Source organism: Mauremys mutica, chromosome 1 (assembly GCF_020497125.1).
Source record: "Mauremys mutica isolate MM-2020 ecotype Southern chromosome 1, ASM2049712v1, whole genome shotgun sequence".
Taxonomy (NCBI): Eukaryota; Metazoa; Chordata; order Testudines; family Geoemydidae; genus Mauremys; species Mauremys mutica.
This window is the reverse complement of record NC_059072.1, coordinates 114434329-114462151: the sequence shown is the minus strand read 5'-3', so window position 1 is coordinate 114462151 and position 27823 is coordinate 114434329. Positions and strand designations below refer to the sequence as shown.

At 48.0% G+C, this 27823-nt stretch overlaps 1 protein-coding gene and 1 long non-coding RNA gene across 9 annotated transcripts in view; both read right to left on the bottom strand.

Annotated features, from left to right (window-relative positions):
* Nucleotides 1–1311: 1311 nt before the first annotated feature.
* LOC123372077 lies at nucleotides 1312–4807 on the bottom strand. Its single transcript, XR_006580082.1, has 3 exons — nucleotides 4619–4807; nucleotides 3497–3537; nucleotides 1312–1783 (listed from the first exon to the last, which is right to left on the bottom strand). It is a non-coding gene; the product is annotated as an uncharacterized LOC123372077 (long non-coding RNA).
* Nucleotides 4808–11714: 6907 nt separating this feature from the next.
* Nucleotides 11715–27823, bottom strand: part of BPGM (bisphosphoglycerate mutase) — a 48907-nt gene continuing 32798 nt past the window's right edge. For 4 of the 8 annotated variants that reach the window (XM_044992122.1, XM_044992133.1, XM_044992139.1 and 1 more), the window contains exon 4: nucleotides 11715–15804. In XM_044992122.1, coding sequence (XP_044848057.1) covers nucleotides 15623–15804 — 182 coding nt within the window. In that variant the 3' untranslated portion in view covers nucleotides 11715–15622. The remainder of the gene's footprint in view (nucleotides 15805–27823) is intronic. The other 4 variants (XM_044992114.1, XM_044992115.1, XR_006574120.1 and 1 more) reach the window with 4 other exon arrangements.

The following is a 27823-nucleotide window of genomic DNA, read 5'->3' as shown; positions in this document are numbered from 1 at the left end:
TCTGTACCAGTTGCCTGTGGGATGGATTTATAGCTTCATGGAAGATGGAGAACATTCCTGGCTTCCAGGTGGTGAAATCATTTGAGCCAGAGCTAATCATGTGACATAGGAATCACTGGATATGATATTTCCAGCATCAGAAGAAAGTGGCAAGTTTCCATGTGAAAGAATCTCCTACGGCTTTGGTCTAGTGTCTCAGTCTCCATAAGACAGAGTTTATGTCTCTGTAGTTTTCTGACATAAGTTCAGTGTTAATGGTTATTCTAACAAACAGCATAGTAGTATATTTTACTACAGCTGGAATTTCTCTTCTTGCATACACCTGAAAAGCATTCCTCTCATGCACGTGCACTGAAACTCATCAAGAAGTTTACTGAAAAACCCTAGGAACTGAAACTCATGAGTTTCCCACCACACTAAGCAGAAGGTTTCAGATGGGTATATTTAATCAGAGACAATATTGTTTTGCATTTACAGCGGAGGACGGGGAAATCAGATTTCCTTAGTTCTGTTTCCACCAACCTCTGCTAGAGGCTTATGCACACCTTGGACAAGTCACCAGAAGCAAAATTTAAAAATATAAAATTTAAAAAAAAGCCACACACACAATTAGATGGTGCCTCATTTTTTAGGTGCCCAACCTGAGATGTATTGGACCTAATTTTCAGAGGTGAGAGTACCTGCGGCTCCCACTGACTTCAGTTGGAGCTGTGGGTGCTTAGTATCTCCGAAAGTTAGGCCCAAAATGTATACACACACACCCACACCCCCTCTATCTGTGCAGTCCCTCCTCTAGTGCAACAAATATTTTGTCCCATCCTTTCCTACAACAAAAAGAGTTAGCTGGGTATCATTGACAAATGTGTTCCTCTAACCCGAATGCTTCTCAGCACCTGTTCCCCAGCTCTAGCTTAAACAATCCCACCTCCCACCCCCCGGTAATGCTAAACTGTAATATCTTGCTCATCCAGTAGGTGGCAGTGTATGTAAACTCTTATTTAAAGAAACGTCAGCCACACTTGCAGCTGGAGCATTAAAAGATCTTATGACATCTGGGGTAGACAAACAAGCTCAATAGCTGTATCTGGTACAGAAGTACATGACCCCCTCTCCCCCAAACCCTGTTAGTTTTATACAACCAGCTCTCCTGACTCCCAGTCTTCTCTCAAATCATAGACCTCAATCCCTCCCTTACGCCACTGCCTGTAACAACTATGGTAGCAGATCAAAGCCTGCTCCTGTGAATGCTTCCTGCAACATGCCGTGTCAGGTTTGCCTTCAACAGGATCAAATGAATCATCTGCTGCTGGGCTCACACTCCAAGGCTGCCCCACAACACCTGCAGTTTTATTTAATTCCACCCACTCACACTCAGATAAAAGCAGGTATGGGACCCTGCCTTGACTGTCGACCCTGGATAAACTTAATTTCAAGCCATCCAGCCTTCCAGGAAATGGTACAAAGATATTGCTCCTGTAATTATCTGGTCTTGACTTGCACAGTTGGCGGTATGTTTGGAAAGAGGCTGTGTTGTGTGGTAATTATTTAGGTCTTTCTTACAAATCCATGTATTGAACCTCTGAATCTAAGTGACCTTCATGTGACTTGTGACATTACAGAGCATTGTTACCTACCAGAACACAGACAGTTCCTGGGCAGGGGGGGGACTGGAACATAAAGCTTCCTCTTCCAACATACACAAAAGAGTGTAAAAATTATGCCTTTAGTTTGCTGAGTGAACCAATCGTAATGCTTTTGCTCCACCTGTTGTTCAGTTGCATTTCTGCAAGGCAACGTGGTTGCAAAGTTTCAGAACCAAATAGTGAACCAGTGTCTCAGTTCTGGTAACAGTGGTCACAGTATTTTTAGAGATTATGTGCTACATCTTCCACCTGGCTTACCCACTCCTCCCCCAGCAGGCATGCTGCAACCTGAAGAGCATGAGGTGGGCAGAGAGAACCACACATTAGAATAGCAGTGGCATCTGAACCTTAATTACAGTGCTGCTTAAGGGGCACCATAAAAGCTGTTGGAGCATGACCAACATCTGTCAGGCAAGCATGTTTTTTTGTTTAACTGCTTTCCATTTTACCCAGTGACCTCATGCATATTGAACAGCCTTGTATTTGTAAGGTTGTCCAGCACCGGCAGAGGATGGGTGTTGTTTGAGAACCCCCGATTTAAAACTTCATTGCACTGCAATCCCCTTCTGACAACAAAAATTGCTACACGACCCCAGGAGGGGACCAAAGCCTGAGACCTGCCACCATGTGGGGGCAAAGCCAAAACCCAAGCCCTGTCCCCTGGGTGGAGGGACCAAAGCCAAAAGGGGGCCTGTAACCTGAGCCCCACACCCAGACCTGGGGACCTCAGGCTTCAGTTTTGGTCCCAAGCAACAGGTCTCAGGCTTCAGCAAGTCTAACACCAACCCCTGTGACCCCATTAAAGAGGGCTCACAACCCACCTTGGGGTCCCAACCCACAGTTTGAGAACCACCATTTTAAATTAATAGCCTTTATTTTATTAACACGAGAGCACATCCATTTTAGCTCTAATAGGAGTAGGAATCTCAGCATTGTCTATTTGTATTCATGGCCGGGCAAACTTTTTGGCTTGAGGGCCACATCGGGTTTTGTAAATTTTATGAAGGGCCAGGTAGGGGAGGTGGTTGTGGCCCAGCCCCTACCTCTTATCTGCCCCCCCCCCAGGACCCCTGCCCCATCCACACACCCCCACTCCCTGTCCCCTGACTGCCCCAAGACCCCTGCCACCCCATCAAACCCCTCCTCTCATTACTGATGGCCCCCCACAACCCCTGCCCCATCCAACCCTCCCTTCCTGACTGTCACCCCCCCAGGAGCCCTGCCCCCATCCACACCCCTGCCCACCCCCCAAACTCCCCTGCCCTCTATCCAACCCCCTCCACTCCCTGCCCCCTTACTGTGCTGCCTGGAGCACCACTGCCCAGTGGTGCTGGAGCCGGGCCATGCCGCCACCACCACACAGCACAGAGACCAGGTCAGGCCAGGCTCTGCAGCTGCCCCAGGAGCTCACAGTCCCACCACCCAGAGCATTGTGCCGGAGCAAGCAAGTGAGCCGAGGCTGCAGGGGAGAGGGAACAGCAGGGGAGGGGACAGGGGTGAGCCTCCCAGGCCAGGAGCTCAGGGGCCGGGCAGGAGGGTCCTATGGGCCAGATGTGGCCCACGGGCTGTAGTCTGTAAACTCTTCCAGGCAGGGTCTGTGTGCTACTCTGGATCTGCACAGCCCCTAGCCCAACGGCGCCCCATGCTTGGCTGATCCTTAGGCACTACCGTAATAAACATGATGAAGTCATTTCCCTGCCGTTCTGCTTGCGCCTGTGACTGGAGGGGATTTCTAAGGTAGCACTAAAGCACTGCCGGGCAGTGTGATTGTTACCCCACAAAACAATTTAAAACCTAGAGGTTTGCACTCACTAGGGCTCATGCTACTTCCCTAGAAGTGGAATCTCACTCACCTGGTGTGTATCTGATCCTCCGGAGAGCAGTTTGTTATCACCTGGTGCCAGAGAGGGGAGGAAATAAATGGCTCAAGCTCAGCTGAAGTGATGGGCAGGATGGTGCTGGGGAAAGTGAGTGGTGGGGAGGGGGGTAACAACATCTTTGTTATCACTAAGCACATGCCAGGGAGCAGCTTGGCTCTGCTGTGGCTCTTTTTATCCCGACAGAGGAGCTGCAGCATCCAGGGCCTATTCCTATTTGGGACAGGCCAGGAGGCTTCTACCATTCCTCTCCCATGTAAATATGCTGTAAGGCAGGGGTCACTGTGGCAATGTCTATACTGCAACAACTACAGCACTGAGGGTATGGCTACACTTGCAGCTGTACAGTGCTGCTGCGGGACCGCTCCTGCGGCTGCGCTTTAAAATGCTAGTGTGGTCGCGGCGCCAGCGCTGGGAGAGAGCTCTCCCAGCACTGCAGGTACTCCACCTCCCCGAGGGGATTAGCTTACAGCACTGGGGCACTGTTTACACTGGCGCTTTGCAGTGCTGTAAATTGCTGAGCTCGGGGGGGGGTGTGTGTGTGTTTTTTTCATACCCCGAGCGAGAAAGTTGCAGCTCTGTAAAGCGCCAGTGTAGCCAAGGCCGGAGTCTCAAAGACCCAGGCAACTGACTCAGGCTTGCAGGGCTAAAAATAGCAGCCTAGACATTCCCGCCCAGGCTCTGAGACCCTCACTTAGTTTCAAAGCCAGGGCTCCAGCCTGAGTGGGAATATCTAGGCGGCTATTTTTAGCTCCACAAGCCCAAGTCAATTGGCCAGGGCTTTGAGACCCACATTGCAATTGCAGTATAGACATACCCTCAGTGACCTGCAGGCTGGGTACGTGCAGTGCGCTCTCCTTTGAGATACTAGAACATAGTGGCCACCCCCTAAGCACCCCCTTGGGCCAGAAGTCACTCTGTAGCATGCTGCCTCTGTTTTCCCCTCCTCAGCCTTTTAAAAGGCTCACCGTTAAAGGTGGTTCAGACAGCCACCATATAGGGTCCCACTTATTTAGTCCTCCAATGCATACTGGCCCTCTAGGAGGCAAGCAGTTCAGTGTTTCTCTCCTGATTTAACCCAAGACACCATAAACTTACACAGTCTTCATCCCAATTGGCTTTTAGTCTCTCCCCTGCTTTCACAGTTTCTTAGGATGTTGATTAGGTGGTTTCACAGTTTCTTCCACAGGGCATCTCCCAGGCTTCCCTGCCAGAGCTTTCTCATGCTTCTTCAGCTTTTCCTCCCCTGCTGACTCAGGGCCCTGCAGGCACCTTCTTAGCAGCTACAGTTTCCCATGCTTACCACTACCACTATACCTTCCTGCTCTTTTTATCCTAGGAGCACCTGATTCAACCCAGGGGTGACTCATCCTGTAAACAGGGCAGGTTTAGCCCCAGGCTTTCCAGTTTATGGGATTAGCCATCCTGTTACAGATACCTTCTGGCTGTTGCCGTGGCATCTTCTATGCCATTACTCTATAGTCCCTCTACAGTTCTCTAGCAGAATAAGTTAGCCAGGGAATATTCCTAGACAGTGTACAGGTGGCATAATGGCTGTATCGCAAAGCACCTAACAGCCCCAGCATGGGGTCATGGCCAGGGAGAAGGGGGCATTGCCAGGCCACGACTGAGGGCTGCTAGTCTTGGCTGCTGGAATAGCCGCAAAGGGTTTTAGGCACCAATATGTAAGTTAGAACATCTTAGAGGAATGGGGAAGGGTACAGGGCTCTGTGGACCCTGCTCAGGGCTCCATCTTTCCCATCAGCCTCCAGCTACATGTTGGATAAATTTGAAGCCCCTCTACGCAGCTCTGTCTGGCTGCTAGAAGGGACAAGGCCACTTTCTCTGTTCTGCCTCTCCCACCCTAGGGCCTCCTGGCAGCTATGATTTGGGGAGCAGCCTGCATTCTTGTCCCTCAGCTTTCTGCCTGTTTCAAGGGGGCAGTTTCCACTATCCCAGGCTTTCTGAAGTCCTCCATTTGAATCCCCTCCCCAGTGCCTCTCTCTGCTGTTGCTCAGAACTTTCACAAGCAGCAGCTAAACTGTCCTGATGCTTAGAGAGGCAAAGTGAAGCGAGCAGTTAACACCTCTCCAGTCAAACAGCCCCCTACCTCATCATCAGAAGACAGTTCCCCACAGAGCAGGACACACCAATTCAAAGTGGCACCAGACCCTGCCAGAACAACAGATGCAAAACCTGCAGACCTATCTCCACTGCTACAAAGATCAACACCACACACAACACACCTTTCAAGTTCCATGGGTCCTACATATGTTGTGTACCTCATCCAGGGCACTAAATGCCCCAATAACTATGTGTGTGAAACCATGGTACAAATGAACTATCACAGAAAAATGATATAAGACAAAAACACCCTATCACCTGTGCATGAACACTTCACAGAGCAAACACTCTCTATATGACCTGTCAGTCCTCATCCTCAAAGGAAACCTGCACACTTTCAAACAATGAACCGGAGCTTAAATTCATAACTTTGCTTGACACTAAAATCACGGACTGGACAGAGGCACTGGATTTATGGCTTACTACAACAATCTATAACCCACTAAATCCACTCCCTGGATTTTTTTTTCTCTCTCTCTCTCTCCTTCCCCCCCTATGATTGGAGAGATGTTTACTGGTCACTTCACTGTGAATGGTCTCTTGAAATGTGTTAACTACTTATGCTCAATAAGCTGTCCCACCTTGTATTTAGCTGTGACACCCTGAGTGTTTCCCAGACCCAAAAAGCTCTGTGTAAGCAGGAAAGCTGGTCTCTCTCACCAACAGAAATCAGTCCAATAAAAGATATTACCTCACCCACCATTGTCTCTAATATCCTGGGCCCAACATGGCTACAACACCACTGCATGTCCTGATGTTTGTCAGCTACATTGCTGCCAGAGGAAACTGGGTGTGGATGGATATGGGGAAGAAACCAGCATTGAAGACTATCAAGACACTGGTCGGTTTTCATTTTGCTGCATCTTAGGGCAGCTTTGAGCAGCAGCAGCACTGCAGCATTCTGGCTGCCGGTTTGCATTTGAAGTTACCTTCACAGCCATGAGGGCTAGCTTTCATTAAAAACAAAAACAAAACAAAACCCCACTCCTAGTCACCCTGCTGAATGGATTTTTTTTCAGCCCTTGTTGAGTGGCTGCAGTCAGTTGCCCTTGCTCTGTAACCTTTTAGATCTAAAACTGGCCGGCCTTAAGCCGATTTGCCCGATTCCCCCGAATTGGGCCCCGCCCCTGAGAGGGCCCCGCGGTGCAGCGTCTCTCCCGGAAGCAAAGCTCTGCGTCTCCCGGGAAGCAGCAGTTGTTGCTAGGCAACTAGAGACGCTGGCCGGCTGAGGCAGAGGCGGCCCCTGGCTGTACTTGCAGGTCGGGAGGGGGGAGAAGGCACATGTGCTTTTCAGCCTTACTTCCCCTCCCCCACCCCCAGCACTCACCTGGAGGAGACCAGGAGGGAGCTTCTGGCCCGGTGGGAGACAGGAATCTCTGCAGTGGACCTCACTCACCTGAGCAGCTGCTGGGGCTTCCAGCGGTGAGTGTTTGCCCCTGTGATTCCCCGGAGGTTTGGCAGCACAATATTGGGTTGGTTTTGTGGTTTACGTGGTGTTGCAGTTTGAGGGTGAGCTTGTGCCTGCCTGTGTCTGTTTCAAAACTAAAGTTGGGATCATGTAACCCAGGAAAAAAGTCCCGAGCCGGTACTTAGTGCTGTGAACTCCAGGTGAGAGAGAGGGAGGTTTGGAGGAGGAAATCAAATACATCAAGAGGGGAGAATGCAAAAGGTCTGCAACACGGCAGGCTGAGACTTTTAACTCCCTTTCCCCCCTTCCCCCGTAGGAGGGGAAACTGAGGCACTGAGTGATCAGATTCCCCTCTCCAAATTATTTGCAAAGGAGGAGGATGGGGGCTCCTATCCATACCAGTTCCCTTCCCATCAACTCTGCTTTCCCTGCTGCAAGACCGCTGTAGGGGCTGAATATTTCTATTAAACCATGGCTCCTTCATTTGCCCTGCAACAATGAAATAGATCGGCTTGGGGTGGAATAACCCCCCCCCAAAAGCTTTGTGGATATTAAGGTTTTGGGGGGGGCATGATAATATTCTAGATCAATCAAATGCCCAGCTCAGCTTTCTAGCCATCCAGCAGCTTTAGGGCAGGGAAGGTAGGTGCTCTTGGTGCAGAGTGGTCGCAAAACAGGGGTGAATTTAGCGGGGGGTTGAGGGGTCTGCTTGAAATCCCACCCAATGCAGCCACACAGAATCATTGGCAGCGCTGGGAGAGGCCAGGAGTGGAAGCAGGTGGCCTGGGGGTGAGGGGACATTTGCCCTCAGTCCTGGGCTCTGGGATGGACTAGGCTGGGTGGTGGGTTCAGTCTAGTCTTCCAGCCTGTTGCTCTCACTGGGGTTTGTGGTTTTCATCTGGCTCCACCAAAAAGATCAAACAAGCCCAGTAGAAAAGGGGAGTGAGAGAGGCGGGAAGGAGTTTGTAAGGGGTTTAAGTGACCCATCAGTGAAAGAGTAAAACCAGAGTTTGACTGGGTTTTCCCCCAGCCACTACTCCTGCAAACACTGGGAAAGGGGCAGCTCCATCCCCCACTGAGGCTATGGTGAGGGACAACAGGGGAGGAAGGAAGCTACATGGCAGTCCCGTCCCCCCAACACCACCCTCCAGCCCCCAAACTCTGTCCCAAAGCCTGCACCCACCCCTCCACATGCCCTCCCAGAGCCTGCACCCCTCCACCCTTCCTGCACCCCAGTCTGGAGCCTGCACCCAGCACCCAAACTCCATCCCACTCAGCCCTGGGCAAAGCTCCTTGGTCTGGCTCCCAGCCCCTCTCCAAGGATTGCAGCTGTCTGGAGGTGCTGCCTTCCACACCTTCCTCATTCACACCTCATTCATTCAATAGGGCAATTGATTACAAAGTGGAGAGAAGATCTTATTCTACTTCTAGCAAAAAGACATTTTTCTTTTACCTTAATTATACTACCTTAGGGGCCTGCTATAACATATTACTAAGGTTCAATACAAAGTCATGTAAAAGTTATACAAAAATGCATAATGCAGAGATTTATCTACAACTGCATTGATTGACTGCTGTGTGCAGTAATATAGTGACCCCTGGGTCTTTGAATAAGGCTATATACTGGGGGCGGGTGCAGCGGCGAGTCGGGGGCAAGCGGGTGGGCAAGCGGCAAGTGGGCAAAGAGGCGAGCACTGAGCCAGCAGAGGGTTTAGGGGGGGGTATGGAGGTTTCTGGCAGGGGAGGGAGAAAGTGAAAGGAGGCGATTGGTTGGTGGGGGACGGACTAGGAGGGACGCAGCAAGTCAGTGGGGGACTAGGGGGTGAGGAGGGGTGTGATGGTGGGGCTAAGCTGGGAGGGGACGGGTCCTATTTTACTGCTGTGATCTGTTCACCCTATGTGTGCCAGGTTTCAGAGTAGCAGCCGTGTTAGTCTGTATCCGCAAAAAGAACAGGAGTAATTGTGGCACCTTTTACCTGAAAAACGTATTTCAGCATGAGCTTTCATGGGCTACAGCCTACTTCTTCGGATGCATAGAATGGAATACTTCTTTTTGCCTATGTGTGCCGTTTCTCCCACCTCCCCCTCAAAGCTTCCTCTTTGGCCCACAGCTGTTTTGATGGGGTGGCGCTGAGGAAGGAGGGTTTTTCTGCGAGGTGAGCGGCGCTGGTGGGGGCAGTGTTTCCATGGGGCCGGGCGGTGCTGGGGGGAAGGAGGGGGCATAAAATAAACATTATTGAAGAAAATCAGTTGTACAACTATCAAAACATAAATTATTTTCCTAATATGAAAGTGAAAATCTATAATTAATATTCTTTTAGAAAGTGGTGACTTCTATCAATATGGGCAAGAGATATTTGTAGAAAGTACCCAAGTGGGAGTAAGAAAAGAGCCATATACAATATTATGTAATGTATGTAATATATAATTTTGTTATTATGTATCTAGTCATGGAAAGTAAATAATACATGTACAAAATGAAAGGTGGTTTTTTTTAAGGGTTTTTTTTTTTTAAGTCATCCCTGCCGGGGCCCCGTCAAAACTGTTCGAATTGGGCCCCGCACTTCCTAAAGCCGGCGCTCAGATGTTCTTTCATTCTAAGTAATACAGGAAATGATGTTGTTGATGCCCCAGGAGGTGCTCTTCCCTCTAAGTCTGAATTAGTACCATGCTGTGCATTGGCTAAGGATCACTGCTGTTGGTGCCAGCTTTCAGAAGAGTTCTATCGAGTTCTTGAGCACCTGTACTCCTTAAATCCCAGGGCACCTTTCACTTGGGTAGTGGCATGACTAACCCTAACTGGACAAAAAATCATGACTCAGCATGACAATCAGGGTCCAGATACCCCAAGGGGAGAACAGACAATGAGCAGTTAGCCCAGCTGATTGCATACTGGATTATAGACTCCTAGACTTTAAGGTCAGAAGGGACCATCACGCTCATCTAGTCTGACCACCTGCACATTGCAGGCCACTGAACCTCCCCCCGATAATAGACCCCTTGCCTCTGGCTGAGTTACTGAAGTCCTCAAATCATGGTTTAAAGACTTAGTCACAGAAAATCCACCATTTACATTCCTACTGTACAATAAACCTATATCAAGTTATTTTATGAAAGCTTGTAATCTTCTGAATTGAAGTCATCATGAGATATGTATATGGACTGTGGTTATGAATCTATGTCTAGTCTGGACAATACTTAGTCCTGCCATGAGTGCACGGGACTGGACTGGATGACCTCTCCAGCTCCCTTCCAGTTCTATGTATATAGAAAACTATGCTCAATCTGTACAATTTTAACTACACATCACAGTAGGGAGGAATACCTCGCAAGCCAGTTTACACAAAAGCAACACGTACCTATTGATGATGCAGCCTAGGAAAAGGCTATGATGGATCATTAGTTAATTGGGGGGGGAGGAGAGGGGAAAAAAGGGATTTTTATCTAATATGGAAGTGTAAAGCCTGAGGTTGCACTTTTGTTTATTTGCTGTGTAACTTGTATACATGTGCTCTTCCTTACTATTTTATCTTTGAATCTGTGATTTTTGTATTACATTTATTTTCATCCCAAGCAGGTCTCCGTTGTGCAAACTGTGTTGAGTATGTGTGCCAAAGTGAACCGATAAGTGGGGGCGAGGGGCCAGGTTTCACACCTCTGGGGCTGACGAACAAGAGGGAGATAAGTACCAGATGCTCAGCCTAAGAACTCAAGGAGCATGGATTTGGGGAGCCTAGGAATGGAAGGGTGGTTGGTGTCACGCTTTGGAGTAACCGTGCTGGTGGAAGCCAGAGTGAGACATTGTGCTTGTAGGCAAGCTCCTGGCATCAGGGAACGGAACCAAAGCAGCACAGCATAAAGACCCTCAAGGTTACGGGCAGGCAGTTTCAGAACAGTTTCCTGCTCTGGGTGATCCTCAAAACATCAGTTAGCCCACCCCCACCCCCAAATTACAGGATTGGCTTAAAAGTCACAAGGGTTTGTGTTGTTTGTTTAAAGGTGACACATTGTGAGGCTTTTCTTTGCCTTCTGGGTTTTCTACCTTAGAGTTTTATGCAGCCACCCTTCACCATGGTACTTGAGTGCCATCCATGTAAAATCAATAGCAATAGCCATGTGTTGAGCAGACCCCATGGAGTCGAACACTTCTCCAAGTTGGGGCGGGAGGGGGCACTCTGCTTGGAGTAAAGAGTATTTGCAGGAGGTTGTCTCCAGCAGCCAAGGCTTTAAGTATTGCGAGACTAGAAATCACAAAAGATGGCAACACTAGGCACAAATTCTAGTTATCTACATTCCCCTAGAGTTTGAAATGGACACACACCCCTCCCCCACCCCAACTTCCCTTCATTTAAGAAGGGAAGTTGGGCAGTGCGCATGCGCTGTTTAAACGCTAGCCATGTTTTACCACAGAAGTGGCTCATCACACATCACTGAAATGTAATGATAGGATAAGCACTTTGGAATCTTTAAACGGAAAGTGCTAGGCCCTGGTGATGATGAAGGCCAGGCCTACACCAGAGACCTTACAGTGGCACAGCTGTACTGATGCAGCTACGCTGCCATAAGATTTCCAACTTGCGAAAACCCATCGTTTTCAGATCTATGGGAAGAAAAGACGAATAAGGGAGGGAAAAAAGGTGAAGCCAAACCATTTTAAAGTTGCATTTCAGGTGGTTTATTGAATTTTAAAGAAAATGCCAGCTCTACAAGTAAATATTTACAAATGTTCTCAACAGGATCACACAACAAACCACACATTTCAAACACATAAGCAAACCAACCATGCCTATGTCGCCAGCTGTGGAAATCTGTATTATTTCTGGAGCTCTGAAGCTCACTCAAGATCAAGGGAAAATGCATCTTCTAATCATGGATTGAGAAGGGTCACCAGCCTGCTTCTCATCCATCCCTTTGCTGTAAGATAACAGAGCCTGTAGATCAGGCCTCCTTCCCCATGAATGCTGGCTTCTGTCCTCAAGTACACCTCCCCTCCCCACTGTGTCTCAATAATATAGTTACAAGGGATGCCAAGAGACCTGACCACTTACCAGCACTGAAACTCCTGGCTTGGGCCTCCAATTCTGATCCCTATTGAGGGGCATTTTATAGCCCCCAGGAGAAGATGAAGGTCTCGGTCTGTTGCTCCCTGCACTGGCAATGCTGAAGAGCATGGGGACTGAACCTTGGTGAGCTGCTTTGTCATCAAATAGAGTCTCAGCCCAAACAACTGCAGTCCAACTTCCTGCTGCACTCCCACTGCCGCGTGAGTTAAGAGCATTGCAAAAAACCAGTTCCATTTGAAACCATTTTTGATTTGCTCTACTCGACTGGCTGCTGAACCTAGGGCTTCTGAACATTTACTCAGCACTTTCCCTCCAACCTGTCTACTTAAAGGTCAGGTGTTCCTAAGATCAGTGCTCCTTTCCCTTCTGCGTGAGAGCACGAGACACGGCTATCTAGCCCTGCCTTTGTGTTATGTGAAATGCCTGCGCAGTTTGGCTTATTTATCAGCATTCAAGCGTTACACTGTAGCTGCAGCATCTCAAGTTCCCAAAAATTCCTATGTTGCACTGCTTTGGCATTGCAGTATGGTAACCAGCTGAAAACCATGCTCTGGCCTCAGCTACACGTCCGTGAATCCCAGTGTGGTCAATGGGAGTTACGTGTATATAGCGGAGAACAGCATGTGGTGCTGGTAGCCTTGGTTGCAAAACTATACTAATTATACTCTGCAAAAAATACTAGATTTCCTATATTTCTTTTCACTCCCCCCCGCCTTCCCACACACCACGTTCAGGCATCTAAGAACATCTCAAACCATACAGATGAGGGACGCCACTCCTGCTGAAGTCTGTAGTAGTGCTGCTTCATGAACATCTTTACCAGTGCTAGTGTCAGCTGTCACACCAAAGAGAAAGCCATGTTAGTGATGGGGCTCTTCAGTATGGCTCTGGAAAGTGAACGTTCACCGATCGGCAGCCAACGTACTGATGCTACTGTGGAGGAGGAGATCATTTTTGACTCAAACACCATATACAGATGAATATATACAAAAAAACCCATATACCAGGCTGTAGGTTGCTTATCAATGTCACAAGTATAGGTGATTGCATAGAGGGTCTCATCTAGTGCACAATACATTTGAGGATTAAAGTAAACTGTGACTTTGTATTTTAGAAAGAGACTTTATCTTAAAAAAAAAAAAAACCAGGAGAGACTGCCACCAGCCCCCTTTTGCTAGTGCAATATAAACAAAAAAAACCAAGAGTCCAAATGCCATTCATGTCAAGGAAAGATACCCAGCAATATGTCTGTTACAATCAGCATGCTTTAGTGACACAAGCTACTACTACACTCTGAAAGTCAGAGTGCTAAAGTGCAAGGCTGCTCAACTCGCCAGGGGACGATCGTTTTCTTGAACCTATAAAAATCCAATTAAACAAGCCACTCACTGCAAACAGCTATATGTGAGATTTTTACAGGCATTGCACTCAGGGAATTCATAGCTGTTCCCTCGGCAGTCATAGCTTGGCTGCACTGAACATACAAAGGGCCAAATTCTGTCTTCGGATAGGCACATGCAATCAGTGGGGGCTCTGTGCATTGGAGGGCAGAACTGGGACCATTGAAAGAGTTCAGTTACTGGGATGGATTCAGATTTAAGCTACAGCAGTTTTATACCAGCGCAAGAGAAATGAGAGTAAGGCCTCAATGTGGAATTTCCTGACAAGAGTGCCTGTAAAAAAACCCAAGTTGAGGTTTTTTGGGTTTTGTTTTTAAAAAGGAAATTAAGACACCACACACTGCAGTAGGTAGCTGTGATAAGAGGTTCACAGGAACAAACTCCGAAGTAAATTTTAACGTTCTCTACTGTTTACAGGATCACACGATGAAACAGCTGTATTTATTTCTTGGAGTGGCACTGCACATACATACACTACTCACCATTACAATCTCTTCAGTATTGCTCTTGCAAGGAGTTAATTCTGGGACCAGCATGGGAATCTCGCTTGCAAAAATGTTTGTAGAGTTCAGTGGAGACCACTCTCTAGCCCTTATCTGGAGCGCCACAGAGTGGTGGAAGTGGGGAATTTCAAAGGTTTGGATCAGTCCCTATTCAAGTCAAGTCAGTGTTATCAGTGACTTTAATGGGAATTGGATCAAGCCTGTAGATTCTGTTAAGTGCTTGAAACCTATCCAAGTTCCTGTTCTAATTTAGGGCTAAGTCCATGACAAGTCTGAAGTTCTATTGCACTAACCTCTTTGTGCTCTGTGTTTTGAGGGCTAAAGTCTGCTGAGTTACATCAGTGAAATTCCACTAGGTTTGCATGCACGTGTACATATCCCCTGAACAACCTGGCTGCAGGAGTGTCATTTCAATGGGTGGTTTTATCACAGGGTGCCCGTCTCCTCTCTGGGAGCCCCATTTCACAGATGGGAACTGAGGCACTAAGGGGACGTTTACACAGCCTGCAGAAGCAAGCTTCCAGCCTGAGTTGACAGACTCAATCTAGCGAGGCTCACACTAGTGCTCTAACCCCTCTCGCAAGGCTTCAGGGCCCAAGCCACCCCGTCCAAGTGCTCTCTACAGAGCTATTTTTAGAGCACTAGCATGAGCCCCACAAACATGTCTGTTGACCCAGAAGTTCGCTGCTGTGGGCTGTGTCAACGTACCCAGACAGGCTAAGTGACTTGTCCAAGGTCACACCAAAAAAGTCTATGGCATAGCAGGGAGCTGAACCTGGGTTTCCCTTGTCCCAGGCCAGTGCCCCAACCACTGGGCCATCCTTTCCCCTACACTGGTGCAACCTAGCAGAATTAAGCCCTAAAGACTAGTTTTGAAAGTAAGACAAAGGGGGAACGATATAGAGATGACTTCTTCCAAGCACACCACACTCCATTGTGTGGATAGCAGGATTGCACGTTTTCTGGAGCAAGAACTAGCCTTGGAAGAGTCAAGCCACAAGATATTTTTGAAGCACAAACAAGTGAGCTGCTAGCAAAAGTGCATTCTCAAGCACAGCTGCAATAAGACGAACAGAGAACTGCCTGTAATGTATACGCTAGTGCCACGGGCAGGCTTCTTAAAAGGACTTCCAGTAAAGAACAATCTAACTGGCACTTTACTACCAAATACATACTTTTTGCAAATTGGGAGCATTTAGTACTTGTGAAAGCGAGGGACTTCAAATGTTATTGGGAGCCAGGTGTTCTGCAGTGCAAGCTTTCCTCACAGAGCTCTGCCAATACTTCTTAATCCTGACCTGTAATATACCCTACCATATTGCTGGCTTGGGCCTTTCTTGAGCAAAGATTTGTGGCAGACTGTAACAATTTTGTGTTTTCCTTACTACCGCTTAGGATGAAATCAGCCACTGCCTTTTCACCTGTAACCTACATTGGGATTTGAACTTTAGTCTCCAAAGGTGAAAGGCTGGTGTACTAACCTAACGCATAACTAGCGCTCCTAATTAATATTTAAAATTAACAAGCTCAAAGTGCAACTTAACACTCACAAAGCACTACTTATTACCACACACACAAGGGAGTGGGGGCAGCATCCGGAAGCATTATTTCTTCTCAACAGGTTTTACTTTCCCTTGATCTTCCACTTTTCTGATGGCAGCTTGGATAGCCTCTTGATCACCTAGAAACTGGTGACGGTTAAGAGGGCGCAGATTCTCATCGAGTTCAAGGAGTACAGGCACGCCAGTAGGGAGGGTAACATTAACTATATCCTCATCAGAGATGCCTGCAAAAAGAGAGAACAAAAAATGCCACACAATTAAACCCAGCACAAGGCAACCTCCTGCCTTAAGATTGCCCCCATGTATCTCCAAAGATGTTGGTTCACAGTCTCTGCTGCAGCAACAATCTGTTCAGCTAAGCAAGGAGTTGAGACGCAGGGACCGTTATGGCTTCTTGATTATCTGCCAGGCTCAACCCTAGCCCCAGTGCAGGTTAGTGCTAACCTATGAGAGCTGGCAACAGTCCCTAGGAGACTCTCAGTCAGCTGGAACAGGACATGGAGCCAGCTATATGCACACTGGGAACTTCCCTTCTGTGACCCCGAGAGCCCTTAAATGCCAGCTGGCAAAGTGCACACCAAACCCTAACTCACATCAGGCTGGACGCACTGTGTAGGATGTCATATGCAAACTAGTAAGAAGCTGGGCACAAATATTATTGTGTGATTTATGTGCAGGCAGTGTATAAGGAATTATAGAGATGTGCTGGAACTATGTTCCTAAAGTGTGTTCAGCACACAGTGCGTAAGTCCAGCCTTTCCCAGACAAAAATGTTTTGCCTGCATCTCCAGTGGAAACTGAGCAAGGCGAGGCCAGAACAATGAAAGTACACGTACATAGAAGGTAAACAAAGCCATCAAAACTAGCCAGTGCAGGAGAGATTTCCCACTAACGATCACAACAGGGGATGCTGTACCTCCAGAAAGCCTGCCTGCCTCTTGAAACAGAGACAATGGCTGTTGGGAAATATAAGCAGGAACAGAAAGCCATTTTGGCATTCATCACCTGAGAGACACACAAGGAGCCAGAGCTCTTGAAATGAAAGAAAGGTGGAACCTTCACTCAAAGAGACTGAAGTCTCTGGGGGCTGACTATAGGTGAGAAACCTACTTGGACAAAGACTGCAACTTGCTGAAGTAAGCTTTAAGTCACGAGAAATCACGTTTTGTTGTTTGTAACCTTTCCTCTCTTTCAGTCTTACTTGAAGTCACTGAAACCTATATTCTTTGTTAATAAACTTATTCTTGTTTTCTTACAAAGCCCTCTCACGGTGCTGCTGCACTTCACTTCAGTGTATGTCTCCAGCTCATCTGACAGGCTGATGGGCCCTCTTTGGAGGCAGCAAATGCAATACCTTCTTGTGAGTGTCCAGGGAGAGGGACTAGACACTGCAGAGAGACGGCTCTGGGGAAACTTGGGAGCTGGGGTTCACTGATTGTTACCTGCAAGGCAAGGTGTGGACTGGCAGCATCCTGAAGAATTTGCTGGGCAAGGCAGCCAAGCTGGTGCGTTGGGGAGCTGATACGTAGCTTAGCAGCGGCAGCAAAGCTCACTCATACTGAGGCAGGGCAGTAACACGGTGGTTTGCAGTTTTGGCTGCCCTGAACAGGATGTTGTGACGTTGTGCAGTCTATATGGTTTTATAAAAATAAGTGAATATAATGTAACTGAGATATGCTTCATGCAAAAGGTCTCTTGTAAGGTATCACTACAAAGCTTATCTACTGAGTGTAATCATCCTATTTGTATAAATGTACCCTCTTGTATCTGAAACTAGCAATATGAAATGTAACTCTGAGGGCCTATTGTAATTATGTAAAGTGTGGGCCATTAATGGTGGTTTGGAATCTTGATGACTCCCATTAACTAGGGCCATTGTCTGCAAATGGCAGTTTTACCTGCAAGTCTTCCTGTATACCTGTGTGCTGGCAAGTGGACAATGAAGTCTTGCAGTGACATGTGATCATGTCACCTGAACTGGAATCCATCTTTAACCTGGTGTCTTTCAATTGAGAAGGAGGGGGTGGGAACCCAGAGAGGGACAAACGGATTCCCACCTTATGCATAAGATATATAAAGGGGTAGAAGAGAACAAAGGGAGGAGAGGAGCCATCATGAAGAATCCCCTAGCTACCACCTGAGCTGGAACAAGAGCTGTACCAGGGGAAATAATTGTGCCCAGACCTGGAAGGTGTCCAATCTGAGGAAAAAACTTACTGAAGCATCTCTGAGGGTGAGATTATCTATATTTAGTTTAATTAGACATAGATTTGCGTGTTTTGTTTTATTTTGCTTGGTGACTTACTTTGTTCTGTCTGTTACTACTTGGAACCACTTAAATCCTACTTTCTGTATTTAATAAAAATCACTTTTTACTTAATTAACTCAGAGTATTTATTAATACCTGGGGGAGCAAACAGCTGTGCATCTCTATCAGTGTTATAGAGGGCGAACAATTTATGGAGTTTACCCTGCATAAACTTTATACAGGGTAAAATGGATTTATTTGGGTTTAGATCCCACTGGGAGTTGGGCATCTGAGTGTTAAAGACAAGCACATCTCTATTAGCTGTTTTCAGGTAAACCTGCAGCTTTGGGGCAAGTAATTCAGACCCTGTGTCTTTGCTGGAGCAGACAGGCGTGTCTGGCTCAGCAAGACAGGGTGCTGGAGTCCTGAGCTGGCAGGGACAACAGGAGCAGAGGTAGTCTTGACACATCAGTTGGCAGCTCCCAGGGGGGTTTCTGTGATCCAACCCATCACAGATGTCAATGGGGGAATTCCCAGCAGAAGAAATGAAATCAGTTTTTGCTCCCTTTAGGCCACATAAGTGAGGCAGGGCAGAACACACATCTTTCTCGAAGGAGACTGTTTTGGGCAGGGACTTCCCTCCCCTGCCTTCCACAGCATGTCTGCACAGTGCATAGTAGGGCAGGGCACTGAGCCTTAATTGGTGCCCAAAGGCGCAACTGCAGTATGAAACTACCTCTGCTACACAACCAATTTGTCAGTCCCTTCAAAAGGGACTATTCAAGATTACCCTCCCTGTTTTTAAAACCCTGAATGCTCCAGCTTCTCTCATAAACCTTGTCTATAAAGGCAGACTTAATTCTCCCGCTATTAGGGCAGACCTACACTGGGACCTTACAGTGGCATAGGTCCCAGGGCTGTGAAAAATCCACACCCCGAGCAATGGAGTTAAGCTGACCCAACCACAGACACTCCACCCCACCCCACCCAGCACTATGCTGACAGAAAAATTCTTCCATCAACCTAGCTACCGCCTCTCAGGGAGACAGATTATCTATGCTGATGGGAGAACCCCTCCAGTAAGCACTGCTGGTATCTAAAGGGAAGTGTGATAGCAGTGCAGCTGTAGCCATACCCTTGGCCTCCACTGATACAACTCCACCACAGTGCTACCAGTACCAGGGCTTATCTACACTTGAAACGCTACAGCAGCATAGCTGCACCAGTGCCACTGCACTGTGTAGAAACTACTGGTGTAGAAACTACCGACACCAAGGGGAGGGATTCTCCCACCAGCAAAGGTAATCCACCTCCCTGAGAGGCAGTAGCTAGGCCTATGGAAGAATTCTTCTGTTGACCTAGTGTTGTCTATACCTGGGGTTAGGTCAGCTTAACTACATCCATCAGGAGGGGGGGGTTTCCACACCCTGAGCACTGTAGCTGGGTCATCCTAACTTTTAGTGTAGGCCAGGTGCAGACTTTTGTGCCAGACCTAGACAACATGGTAGTAAGAATACTTGTGCCCACCCGACATTACTGCTCCCACTGCTGCCAGATCAACAGTGAGAAAATTGCTAGAGTAAAGGGAGACTTATTTCTGTCTCCACGTGTTTGCACTGACTGCCACAGACAATCAGTGATGGGTCTTTTCTGCAGCTGCCGCCATCTGGAGCAGTTTTCCCCTCTCTCTTTCCACCTGGTTGACTCTACAAAAGATGGCCATTTCTCTCTCCTAGTTTTATTGAAGTCCACCTGTTTTTAATTCTGAAGCATTTTGGGGACTGAGATTCTATAAGACAGACTACACAATAAAGCTGTATTGTACTGGTCACATAAATCACTAGAAAAAACCCTCAATCAGTCCTTCCCAAAACACACATGGGCCCGCACACACCAAACAGACAGCTCAAAACCAGGATTTAAATGTAGCCAGAGAGTCATTGCAGGTTGTTTCTACATAATGGGTAAAATTTTCAAGAGCATCTGAGTGATTTTGGAGCCTAAGTCCCCTTGACTTTCAGTGTCTACACTCTTGAGCTGGAAGGTGTAAATTCCAGCTCCTGGAGACATACTCACGCTAGCTCTGCTCAAGCTAGCGCATTAAAAGCAGAGTGTAGCCACAGCTGGGTGAGCAGTTGAAGGGACTAGTTGTTTTACGCTATTTTTAGAGCTGGAAATTTGCACCTCCAGCTTCAAGTGTAGACATAGCCTTTGGCTCCTATATGACTAAGTAATCGTGTACGTACTTGTGAAAATTTTGCCTCATGTCTACACATACATTTCCGCCCCACAAACATCTGTGCAAGAGAGAGTAAGTTGTTGATAATGTCTTGGATCCCCTTTAGGAAAGGGGGTTACAGAAGCAGATTGTAATTGGAAAGCTAGGTAGCCTGAAGTAATACAAGTTCAGAAAATAAACACCACCAACTTTCTAAACAGACTAACATGCCAAATGGACAAAGGGACAAGAGGCAAAGTACAGGTGAGCAGCTAAGAAAACAGACAGTTCTCACAGAGCAAAGGGGTATACATTGACAAATGATTTTCACATTAGGTGGAAGGGAATGACCAGCATATAAACAATCAAGACATTCATAGCAGCACTGTTACCATGAGTGCAAGAAAAACACTGATCACAACTTGAACTATCAGTTGCTTTCATAAAGAAGGTTTCACTTAATTTAAAACTCTCCATTGTTTGAGAGACTTTCAGAGCAGTTAAACAATAAAATTCCTTTGCCCATGGGAACAGGATGGCAGATTAATCCTAACAGGATACTTATATCGCTCCACAACTGCACACTCCTTTAATTAAAAAAAAAGTAAAGTTCACAGATCATGAGCAAATCTCATTTGTGATTTCAGTGTGCACTAAAGCAAGACTATTGTTGCAAATGACTGATTTGAGTTTAAACCCCAAAATTCAGGAGGACATATGCAGCTGGAGAGATGTTCATATAAACCCTTGCAAAATGCAAGCACCAAAGTTTGACAGCTTCACTCACTATCCTATAACTGATCAAAGTCAGTCTGTAAGACAGTACGACACTGACTGAGAACAGAAGAATTCTAAGCAACAGCTCCGAGAACCTCAAAAGAGACTACTATATTCCGAGAGCATACTCTTAAGTCAATAAACTTTCTGCATGGGAATTCTAAAACTCTGGGCTGCTGTATTCTTCATTTAAATAAAGGCTGTAGGACATGTGTCTTGTATTCAAGGTTATGTGTTTGTAATGCTAATGATTTCAAAAATTCACATGGCACTCATCCTAAAGGATCCTTAAGCACTTTATAATCTATAAACCAAAGTCACCCCGATGTAAACATGTGCAGATTAACTGACTTCCTTGCAAACATGGAGAATTTGGCCTTCTACAAGTGAGGAACTGCTGTGTCCCCCCCTCTAAAATTCAGCACCGATACAGCTACAGCACATCTGGTGAAGACACACTATGCTGACGGGAGCTCTCGTCAACATAAAAAGCCCACCTCCAGCAAGCAGCAGAAGCTCTCCCTGTGCACACAAGTACTTATGTCGGTGTAACTTGCAACGCTCAGGTGGGTGGAATATTCACACCCAAGTGGACACAAGTTTTGCCGACAGAAGCTACGTCTACTCCACAGACCAAGAAATGCCCAGACTGTTTAGATTATGCGGTCACCCAACAAGATCACAGCCAAAGGTGAGAGGTGAAGGTTGAGGAGAGAAGAAGGAAGAAATCCAAGAGAGGTGCTTCACACCTGTGATTACTTTTACCACAATGAGAGTGTTTGCACATGGAAGCCTTTTACTCAGAAAAAGATATTTATTAAGCACATTGGGCACCCATTTCAGTTGCATGCTGGGAACTGCACAGATAAAATCCAAGAGCACTTCCAGCCAGCCAGCCAGCCTGGCTAAGACATTGAACAGCAATCAGGACACTGGAAACATGCCACTCTGACTAGCATAAGTGTCAGCTAAAGCTGCTATCCAGTTACTTCACACACAGTAACACAAGCCAAGTGACCTTTCACTGCACTTCTGCATCCATACCAGTCCATGTTGAGATCCCATCCTCTCTCCCCATCTAAGCAGGGTAAGATAAGGTCAGTAGTTGAACACTGGCCCTCCAAGAATACCTAGGTGCTGCAGGAAATAATACTTATGATTCAGTAGGTAGTACTCATTCCTCAGAGTTAATACCAAGCCAGTGTCCCAGCACAGTGTTAGTGGGTACAGTGTTACTAGAGATGTGGTCTTTCAGGAGTCTTAAGAGTAAGGTTTTGCCCACTCATGGTCATTTGCAAATTAGGGATGTAAAATGTTAACCAGAAAGCATTAGTCTTACCAGTTAACCCGCCTTAACCGTTAACCCCCACGCCAGCTGGCCCAAGCAGCTCCAGCCAGCCCTTTAATCGGTTAACCATTTAAAAAATATGTTATTGCTTAAACGGTTAACTTTTAATGGTATTTACATCCCTACTTGCAATCCTACAGTATAGCACTTGTGTCTTGGGGAGAGTCTAACCCAAATATTTGCAATCTGCCTACCTAAAATTCCTCCTGAAGTTTCAAGTGGGCATTCTATTTTCTACTTCCTGTCCCACAGTGTTGTGTGATGTTTTTGTACACTGTTAAACAGGTACTACATTCCACCTCAGTGATGGCAGCATGGCAGCACCCATTTCAGGAGCAGGTGAAGTAAGTGATCCTTACTTTGTAAAGAGAAGGTCTAATAAGTTATTGCAATGTTGTATCAGAGCTAATTTCCAAGCACATTTATGATACCAAATTTGATCCACTGAAACCCACTGGACTGCACAAGTGTTAAAGGTTTCTTATGCCATTATCCTTCTTTAATGTACGAGAAATAAACCTTTGTTTGAGGTTGGTTCCTATAAAAGATTTACCCCTTTGCAGTACACTTCAACCTGCAGGCTTAAGGACACCCTTGGAGCCAGATTCCAGCCTCTGGTCCAGACCCTTTAGGCAACCTTGTGTTGTCAGAGTGATGGAATTGCAGCATCTGAGGATTCCCTCCGCAAGGGAACAAGGACACAGCACTTGCTGGATAAGCAGAAATCACTATTGGAACAGGAGTTTGACTAACTTTTGTTTAATGGGTAACCCATACAAATTACTGCTCTGAAACATTTCTGTTTAGGAAAATATTGTAGATGGGCATCTGATTGCACTGGCTTTCTAAAGTGACTCATTTTCAAGAGTCAGTCCAGCTTGTCTCATCTGCTTTTAATAAGCAACCTACGTATTTCAGAACCTCTATGAGGTCACTGTCTTACTGTCTACAAGCTTTTCCTTTCCTTCCATCTCTATGGTTACAGCAAAACAAAACATAAAAGCCACACCAAATATCTGCCCCAATTAAGCAGTCCTTGCACCTAAACTGTATCTTCGGGACATGATTCTTCAGACAGAATGTACAGTGTTTTGCACAGTACTAATCAAATTCCCTGACAGCTTGCACACAGTTGCAACCCCATTAATGGCTAGTGCAGATTTTGGCCAAGGATGTTTAGATTATTAAATGAGGCTCCAATGTATTATTCCTGTTGGCAGTATGTGTAATTAAGATCCAAATCTGGCCCCCTGCAGAGAACTCCATTAAAAAATCTGGATTTACACTGGTATAATAGCAGAATCTGGCTACTAATCTTTATGGTACTCAGATTGCTTTAGTGAAACCGAGGAGGCAAAATAACGGACATATTTACATTAATGTAGCAAGTTACATAGAACACTCGAGGGCATTCCGTGCCAAAAAATTAAAAAAAAAATCTACATAAAATATTTTAAAATTCTGCAAGTTGTATTTGTCAAATAAGTGTGGAGGCTCCAGCATGGCACTGAGGAGCACAGGCCACTGGCCACACAGAGGTGGGAGATCACTGGGCAGCTTTCCCCACACCCCCGGGACACAGATTCAGCGGTGAGGCTGCACCCAACTCCGACCCAGCGCAAGGACTGGGCCTGCCCCTCTGTGCCAGGTGCACCAGGTATCAGCAGGCAGGCTCAGCCCAGCAGGATCCAAGTGTGGAAGGGCTTAGTGTGGGGGGGATCCACGTGTGGGGCAAGAAGGTTCTGTGTGGGGCAATCTGGGTACAGGTGGCTCCGTGGGGGACCTGGGTAGAGGGGGGATCTGGGTGCAACCATTATGGGACTTTGAGGGGGGTCCAGATGCTGGGGGAGTGGGGCTTTTGGGGGGGGGTGGCTCTGGGTGCGGTGAGGAGACTAAGGCTCAGCAGGATAGTCTAGGTATGAGGGGGTCTGGATGCATGAAGGTTGGACGGAAGGGGGAGCAGTTCTCTGTACAGGGATCCCTCCCCCTGCAGCTGAAGGAGCAATGGGGGCAGGAAGCTGGGGGGGGGGGGGAGAAGATGGGGGGGAGGGAGAGTTTGCTCCTCCTAGAGCCAGGGGAGAAATCTGGGCATGGGTCTGACACAGCCCAACATGCTGTACAGGGGAAGAGGAAGTCCTACCCTTTCCAGCCCAGCCGGGACTAGCAGCTGAGCCCAGCACAGGGTAGGAGCCACCAGCCAGGTCTTCTCCAGTCCACCTCTTGCCCCACAGTGATTTACCTCTCTGCTAGCTGCCCTGGACACCTGAAACATACTGCTGGGGAGGGTCACATGACCACTCATGTGTCTTCCCTTTGCTTCCCCATCAGAAAGTCATTTTTCTGCAGGGAAGCAAAGAAATCTGCAGGGGACAAATTCTGTGCATGTGCAGTGGCGCAGAACTCCCTCAGGTGTGTTGAAATAGGTCTCACTCCCATCACCCATAAGATTTTTTTTTAAAAATAGGCTTGGAGGGAAGACATGACCCATCATTGTGCTGGGATGGCAGTGCTACCTTTCAGATGGACTGTGACATTGATGCCTTGACCACGTATGGTGGTCAAAGAACCCTTCATAGTACCAGCACATGGTGGGGTGTTAAAGCCAATGTCCTGGCAACATCCTCTTTAAGGAAACTATATTTGCCTCTAAAATTTTCTCCTGCAGGCCAAACTTTAAATAGTCTCAATCTGCCATTGACCAACAATGACAATTATAAGCTAGCCCTGGAGAGGCCCAGAGCAAGGTGTAAGAGGGCATGCTCTGTCCTCACCCTCTGATGCCCAGAAACCACTCAGACTCTCCAGTGCATAGCACCTTCACATTTATTGTCTCACCAACCTGAATACATCTTGTGCAGGAAAGTATTTGCAGTGGTTTCTCACCCTTTCCCACAGAGGTGGAGAAACAGATCTCCTCCCTTGGGATCTCAGAGCATACTGAGCTCTCCTAACCCAGTCATCTCCTTCCACCTCCTACTCAGCTGATGGTTAATTGGTTAATCAGTCCCCAGACTGATAAGCTAATTAATCACATTCCCCAATCAGCCTTCTCCAGAGGAACTTATGGTGCCTAGGGGTATATCTACACAGCAAAGAAAAACCCACTACTAGCCCATGCCAGCAAATTCAGGCTCCTGGTGCTCAGGCTGCGAGGCTGTTCCATTGCTGTGTAGCCTGAGCCCAGAAGTCTAAAGCCCAAGTTCTGGGACCCTCCCACTCCGCCAAGTCCTAGAGCCCAGGCTCAAGCCTGAGCCTGGAAGTCTCCACAGCAATGAAACAGTCCCCAAGTCCTGTAAGTCTGAGTTGGCTGGCATGGGCCAGCTCTGGGTTTTCCTTTGCTGTGTAGGCATACCCTAAGTCAGGGGTCTCAAACATGCGGCCCACGGAGCTCTTCCCTGCGGCCCGCGGAGCTCCCCAGGGCCGCCCAGAGGGGGGGGCAAAGGGGGCAATTTGCCCCGGGCCCCCAAGAGAAAAGCAGAGGCTCCCGCCTCCGCCCCTCTCCTGGAGCCTTTCCCTCCCCCCCTTACCCCCCCCTTACCCGAGCGCGTCTCCGTCCGAGCGCCTGAGCCCCGCCCCGATCCGAGCCGCGTGGGGAGGGGGCGGGGCTGGGAGCTCTGGGCTGAGCGCTGCGCTCGGCGTGGAGCTCACAGCCCCGCCCCCTCACCACGCGGCTCTGAGCGGGATGAAGCTCAGGCCTCGCCGGAGACGCGCTCGGGTAAGGGGGGGGGGGGGGAGCGAGACCTGCCGGGGCCAGGCCGGGGGGTGGGGGAGGGAAGCGAGACCCGCCAGGGCCGGGCCGGGGGGTGGGGGAGGGAAGCGAGACCCGCCAGGGCCGGGGTGGGAAGCGGGACCGGCCGCCGCCGAAGCGCAGCCCGGTCTTCGGCGGTGGGGGGCCCCCTGTTCCGGGACCCGCCGCCTAAGTGCCCCGCCGCCAAGCCACCAAACAGCTGTTGGTGGCGCTTAGCACTTTCCAGGAGGGAGGGGGGGAGGAGCGGGGAGCCGCGCGCTTAGGGGAGGAGGTGGAGAAGAGACAGGGCAGGGGCGGGGCCTCATGGAAGGGGTGGATTGGGGGTGGGGCCAGGGGCAGCAAGGGGGCGTGTCAGTGATGCGGCCCTCAGGCCAATGCACTAGTCCTCATGCGGCCCTCGGGGTCATTTGAGTTTGAGACCCCTGCCCTAAGTGATCAGAGGGCTGGCTCACTTGTTAGCCTCCCACACTCTGTCATGCCAGGGTTCACCCACAGATCATTCCCTGCACATGTGCCCTTCCTGCACATACATGTCAGCCCCATTAGCATCATGTCCTGAGCACAGAAGACAAAGGGAGGTGCTATGCTGCCTGCATGCCAATTGAGAAGCACTGCTTCAGACTCTGGTAAGTCGTTGTCTTCTCCTGGTGACAGCCCAGCCCAAGAGCTTGATTTTCCTGGCCCAGTCTGACAGCAGGCAACCCAGCCCGCTTTGTTGCCTGTCCTGACAATTGCACAATACTGTTAAACAGGGACTGGGTTTTACGCCAGAGGAGGCTGCATATCAGTGGGGAGCAAAGCAGAGAACAATGCCTCCCAGATGCATATGTGGCTCTCCCCTCTCATCCACATGAAAGGGAAACTCAGTTGCTCCTGCAGTACCTGTATCCAGAAGGAGCACTCAGTGGGCCCACAGGGAGGAAAGTGTCGGCTGGGAAGGGATGTAGAAGGTTCCTTATGTAAGGTTTGCACGGCAAAGCTAACAGCCTGGGGCTGCAGTCTCTTTTCCACAAGCCCCTCTGCAAGTTGTCCCCTTGAAATTATACTGCAAGACTCCTCACAGTAGTAAGCACTACACCTGGGAGCGTTTCCATGGTGGGGGCTCTTATAGAAGGTCCTCAAAGTCCTGTATGCACCCCAGCTTCACGCTTAAGCAATGAAGGGAATCCAGCCTTTGAAGTCAGACTGCTGTACTGCTACTAAATCTTAGCATCACCATCTCTGGCCCTTAAACACATGCTGTATGTCCTTTTCATTAATTTCTATTTTTATTTCCCCCTCTTCTCAAAACCACAATGTAGATATACACAGTTACAGGCAGCCAGGGTGCTGCAAGAAGCTTCAACCAGCAAGCACAAAACAGAGAGGAAAAAAGGAACTTAAGGGGGAAGATTTTCAAAAGCATAAACAGAAGTTGGACACCCAAGACTTATTGACATTCAATGGGAGCTGACACCTAGCTGCACTGTGAGCATCAGGAAATCTCCCTTAAGTAGTTCTAAAAGGCATCTACCACTGTCACAGATTACCTGAACAGGGCACAAACAGCACATGCTCTTAGGGAGGACAATTTTATATCCCACTTTGCATTAATGGGCAGGATCACACAAACCACAGAGCCATATTTATCTGTCACTGACATCAGGAGAATTGCACTGAGGATAAAACTGGGCCTGAAGGAGTTATTGAAGAGTTGATGCTGTAGAAATGAGAGCTTTTAAACAGTTTAGTTAGGGTGAAATTCACTCCTGTGCTGAGGAATTGTGTGTCACTTAAACACTAATCATCTCTCTGTGCAGGGGTTTGTTTCACCTCCAAATGCATGGGAGGGGGGGGTGGGGAGAGAAAGGAAAGGGAGTGTGTCCCCCAATCTGTGTTAAATATTGTTTTCAGCAGAAATGCTT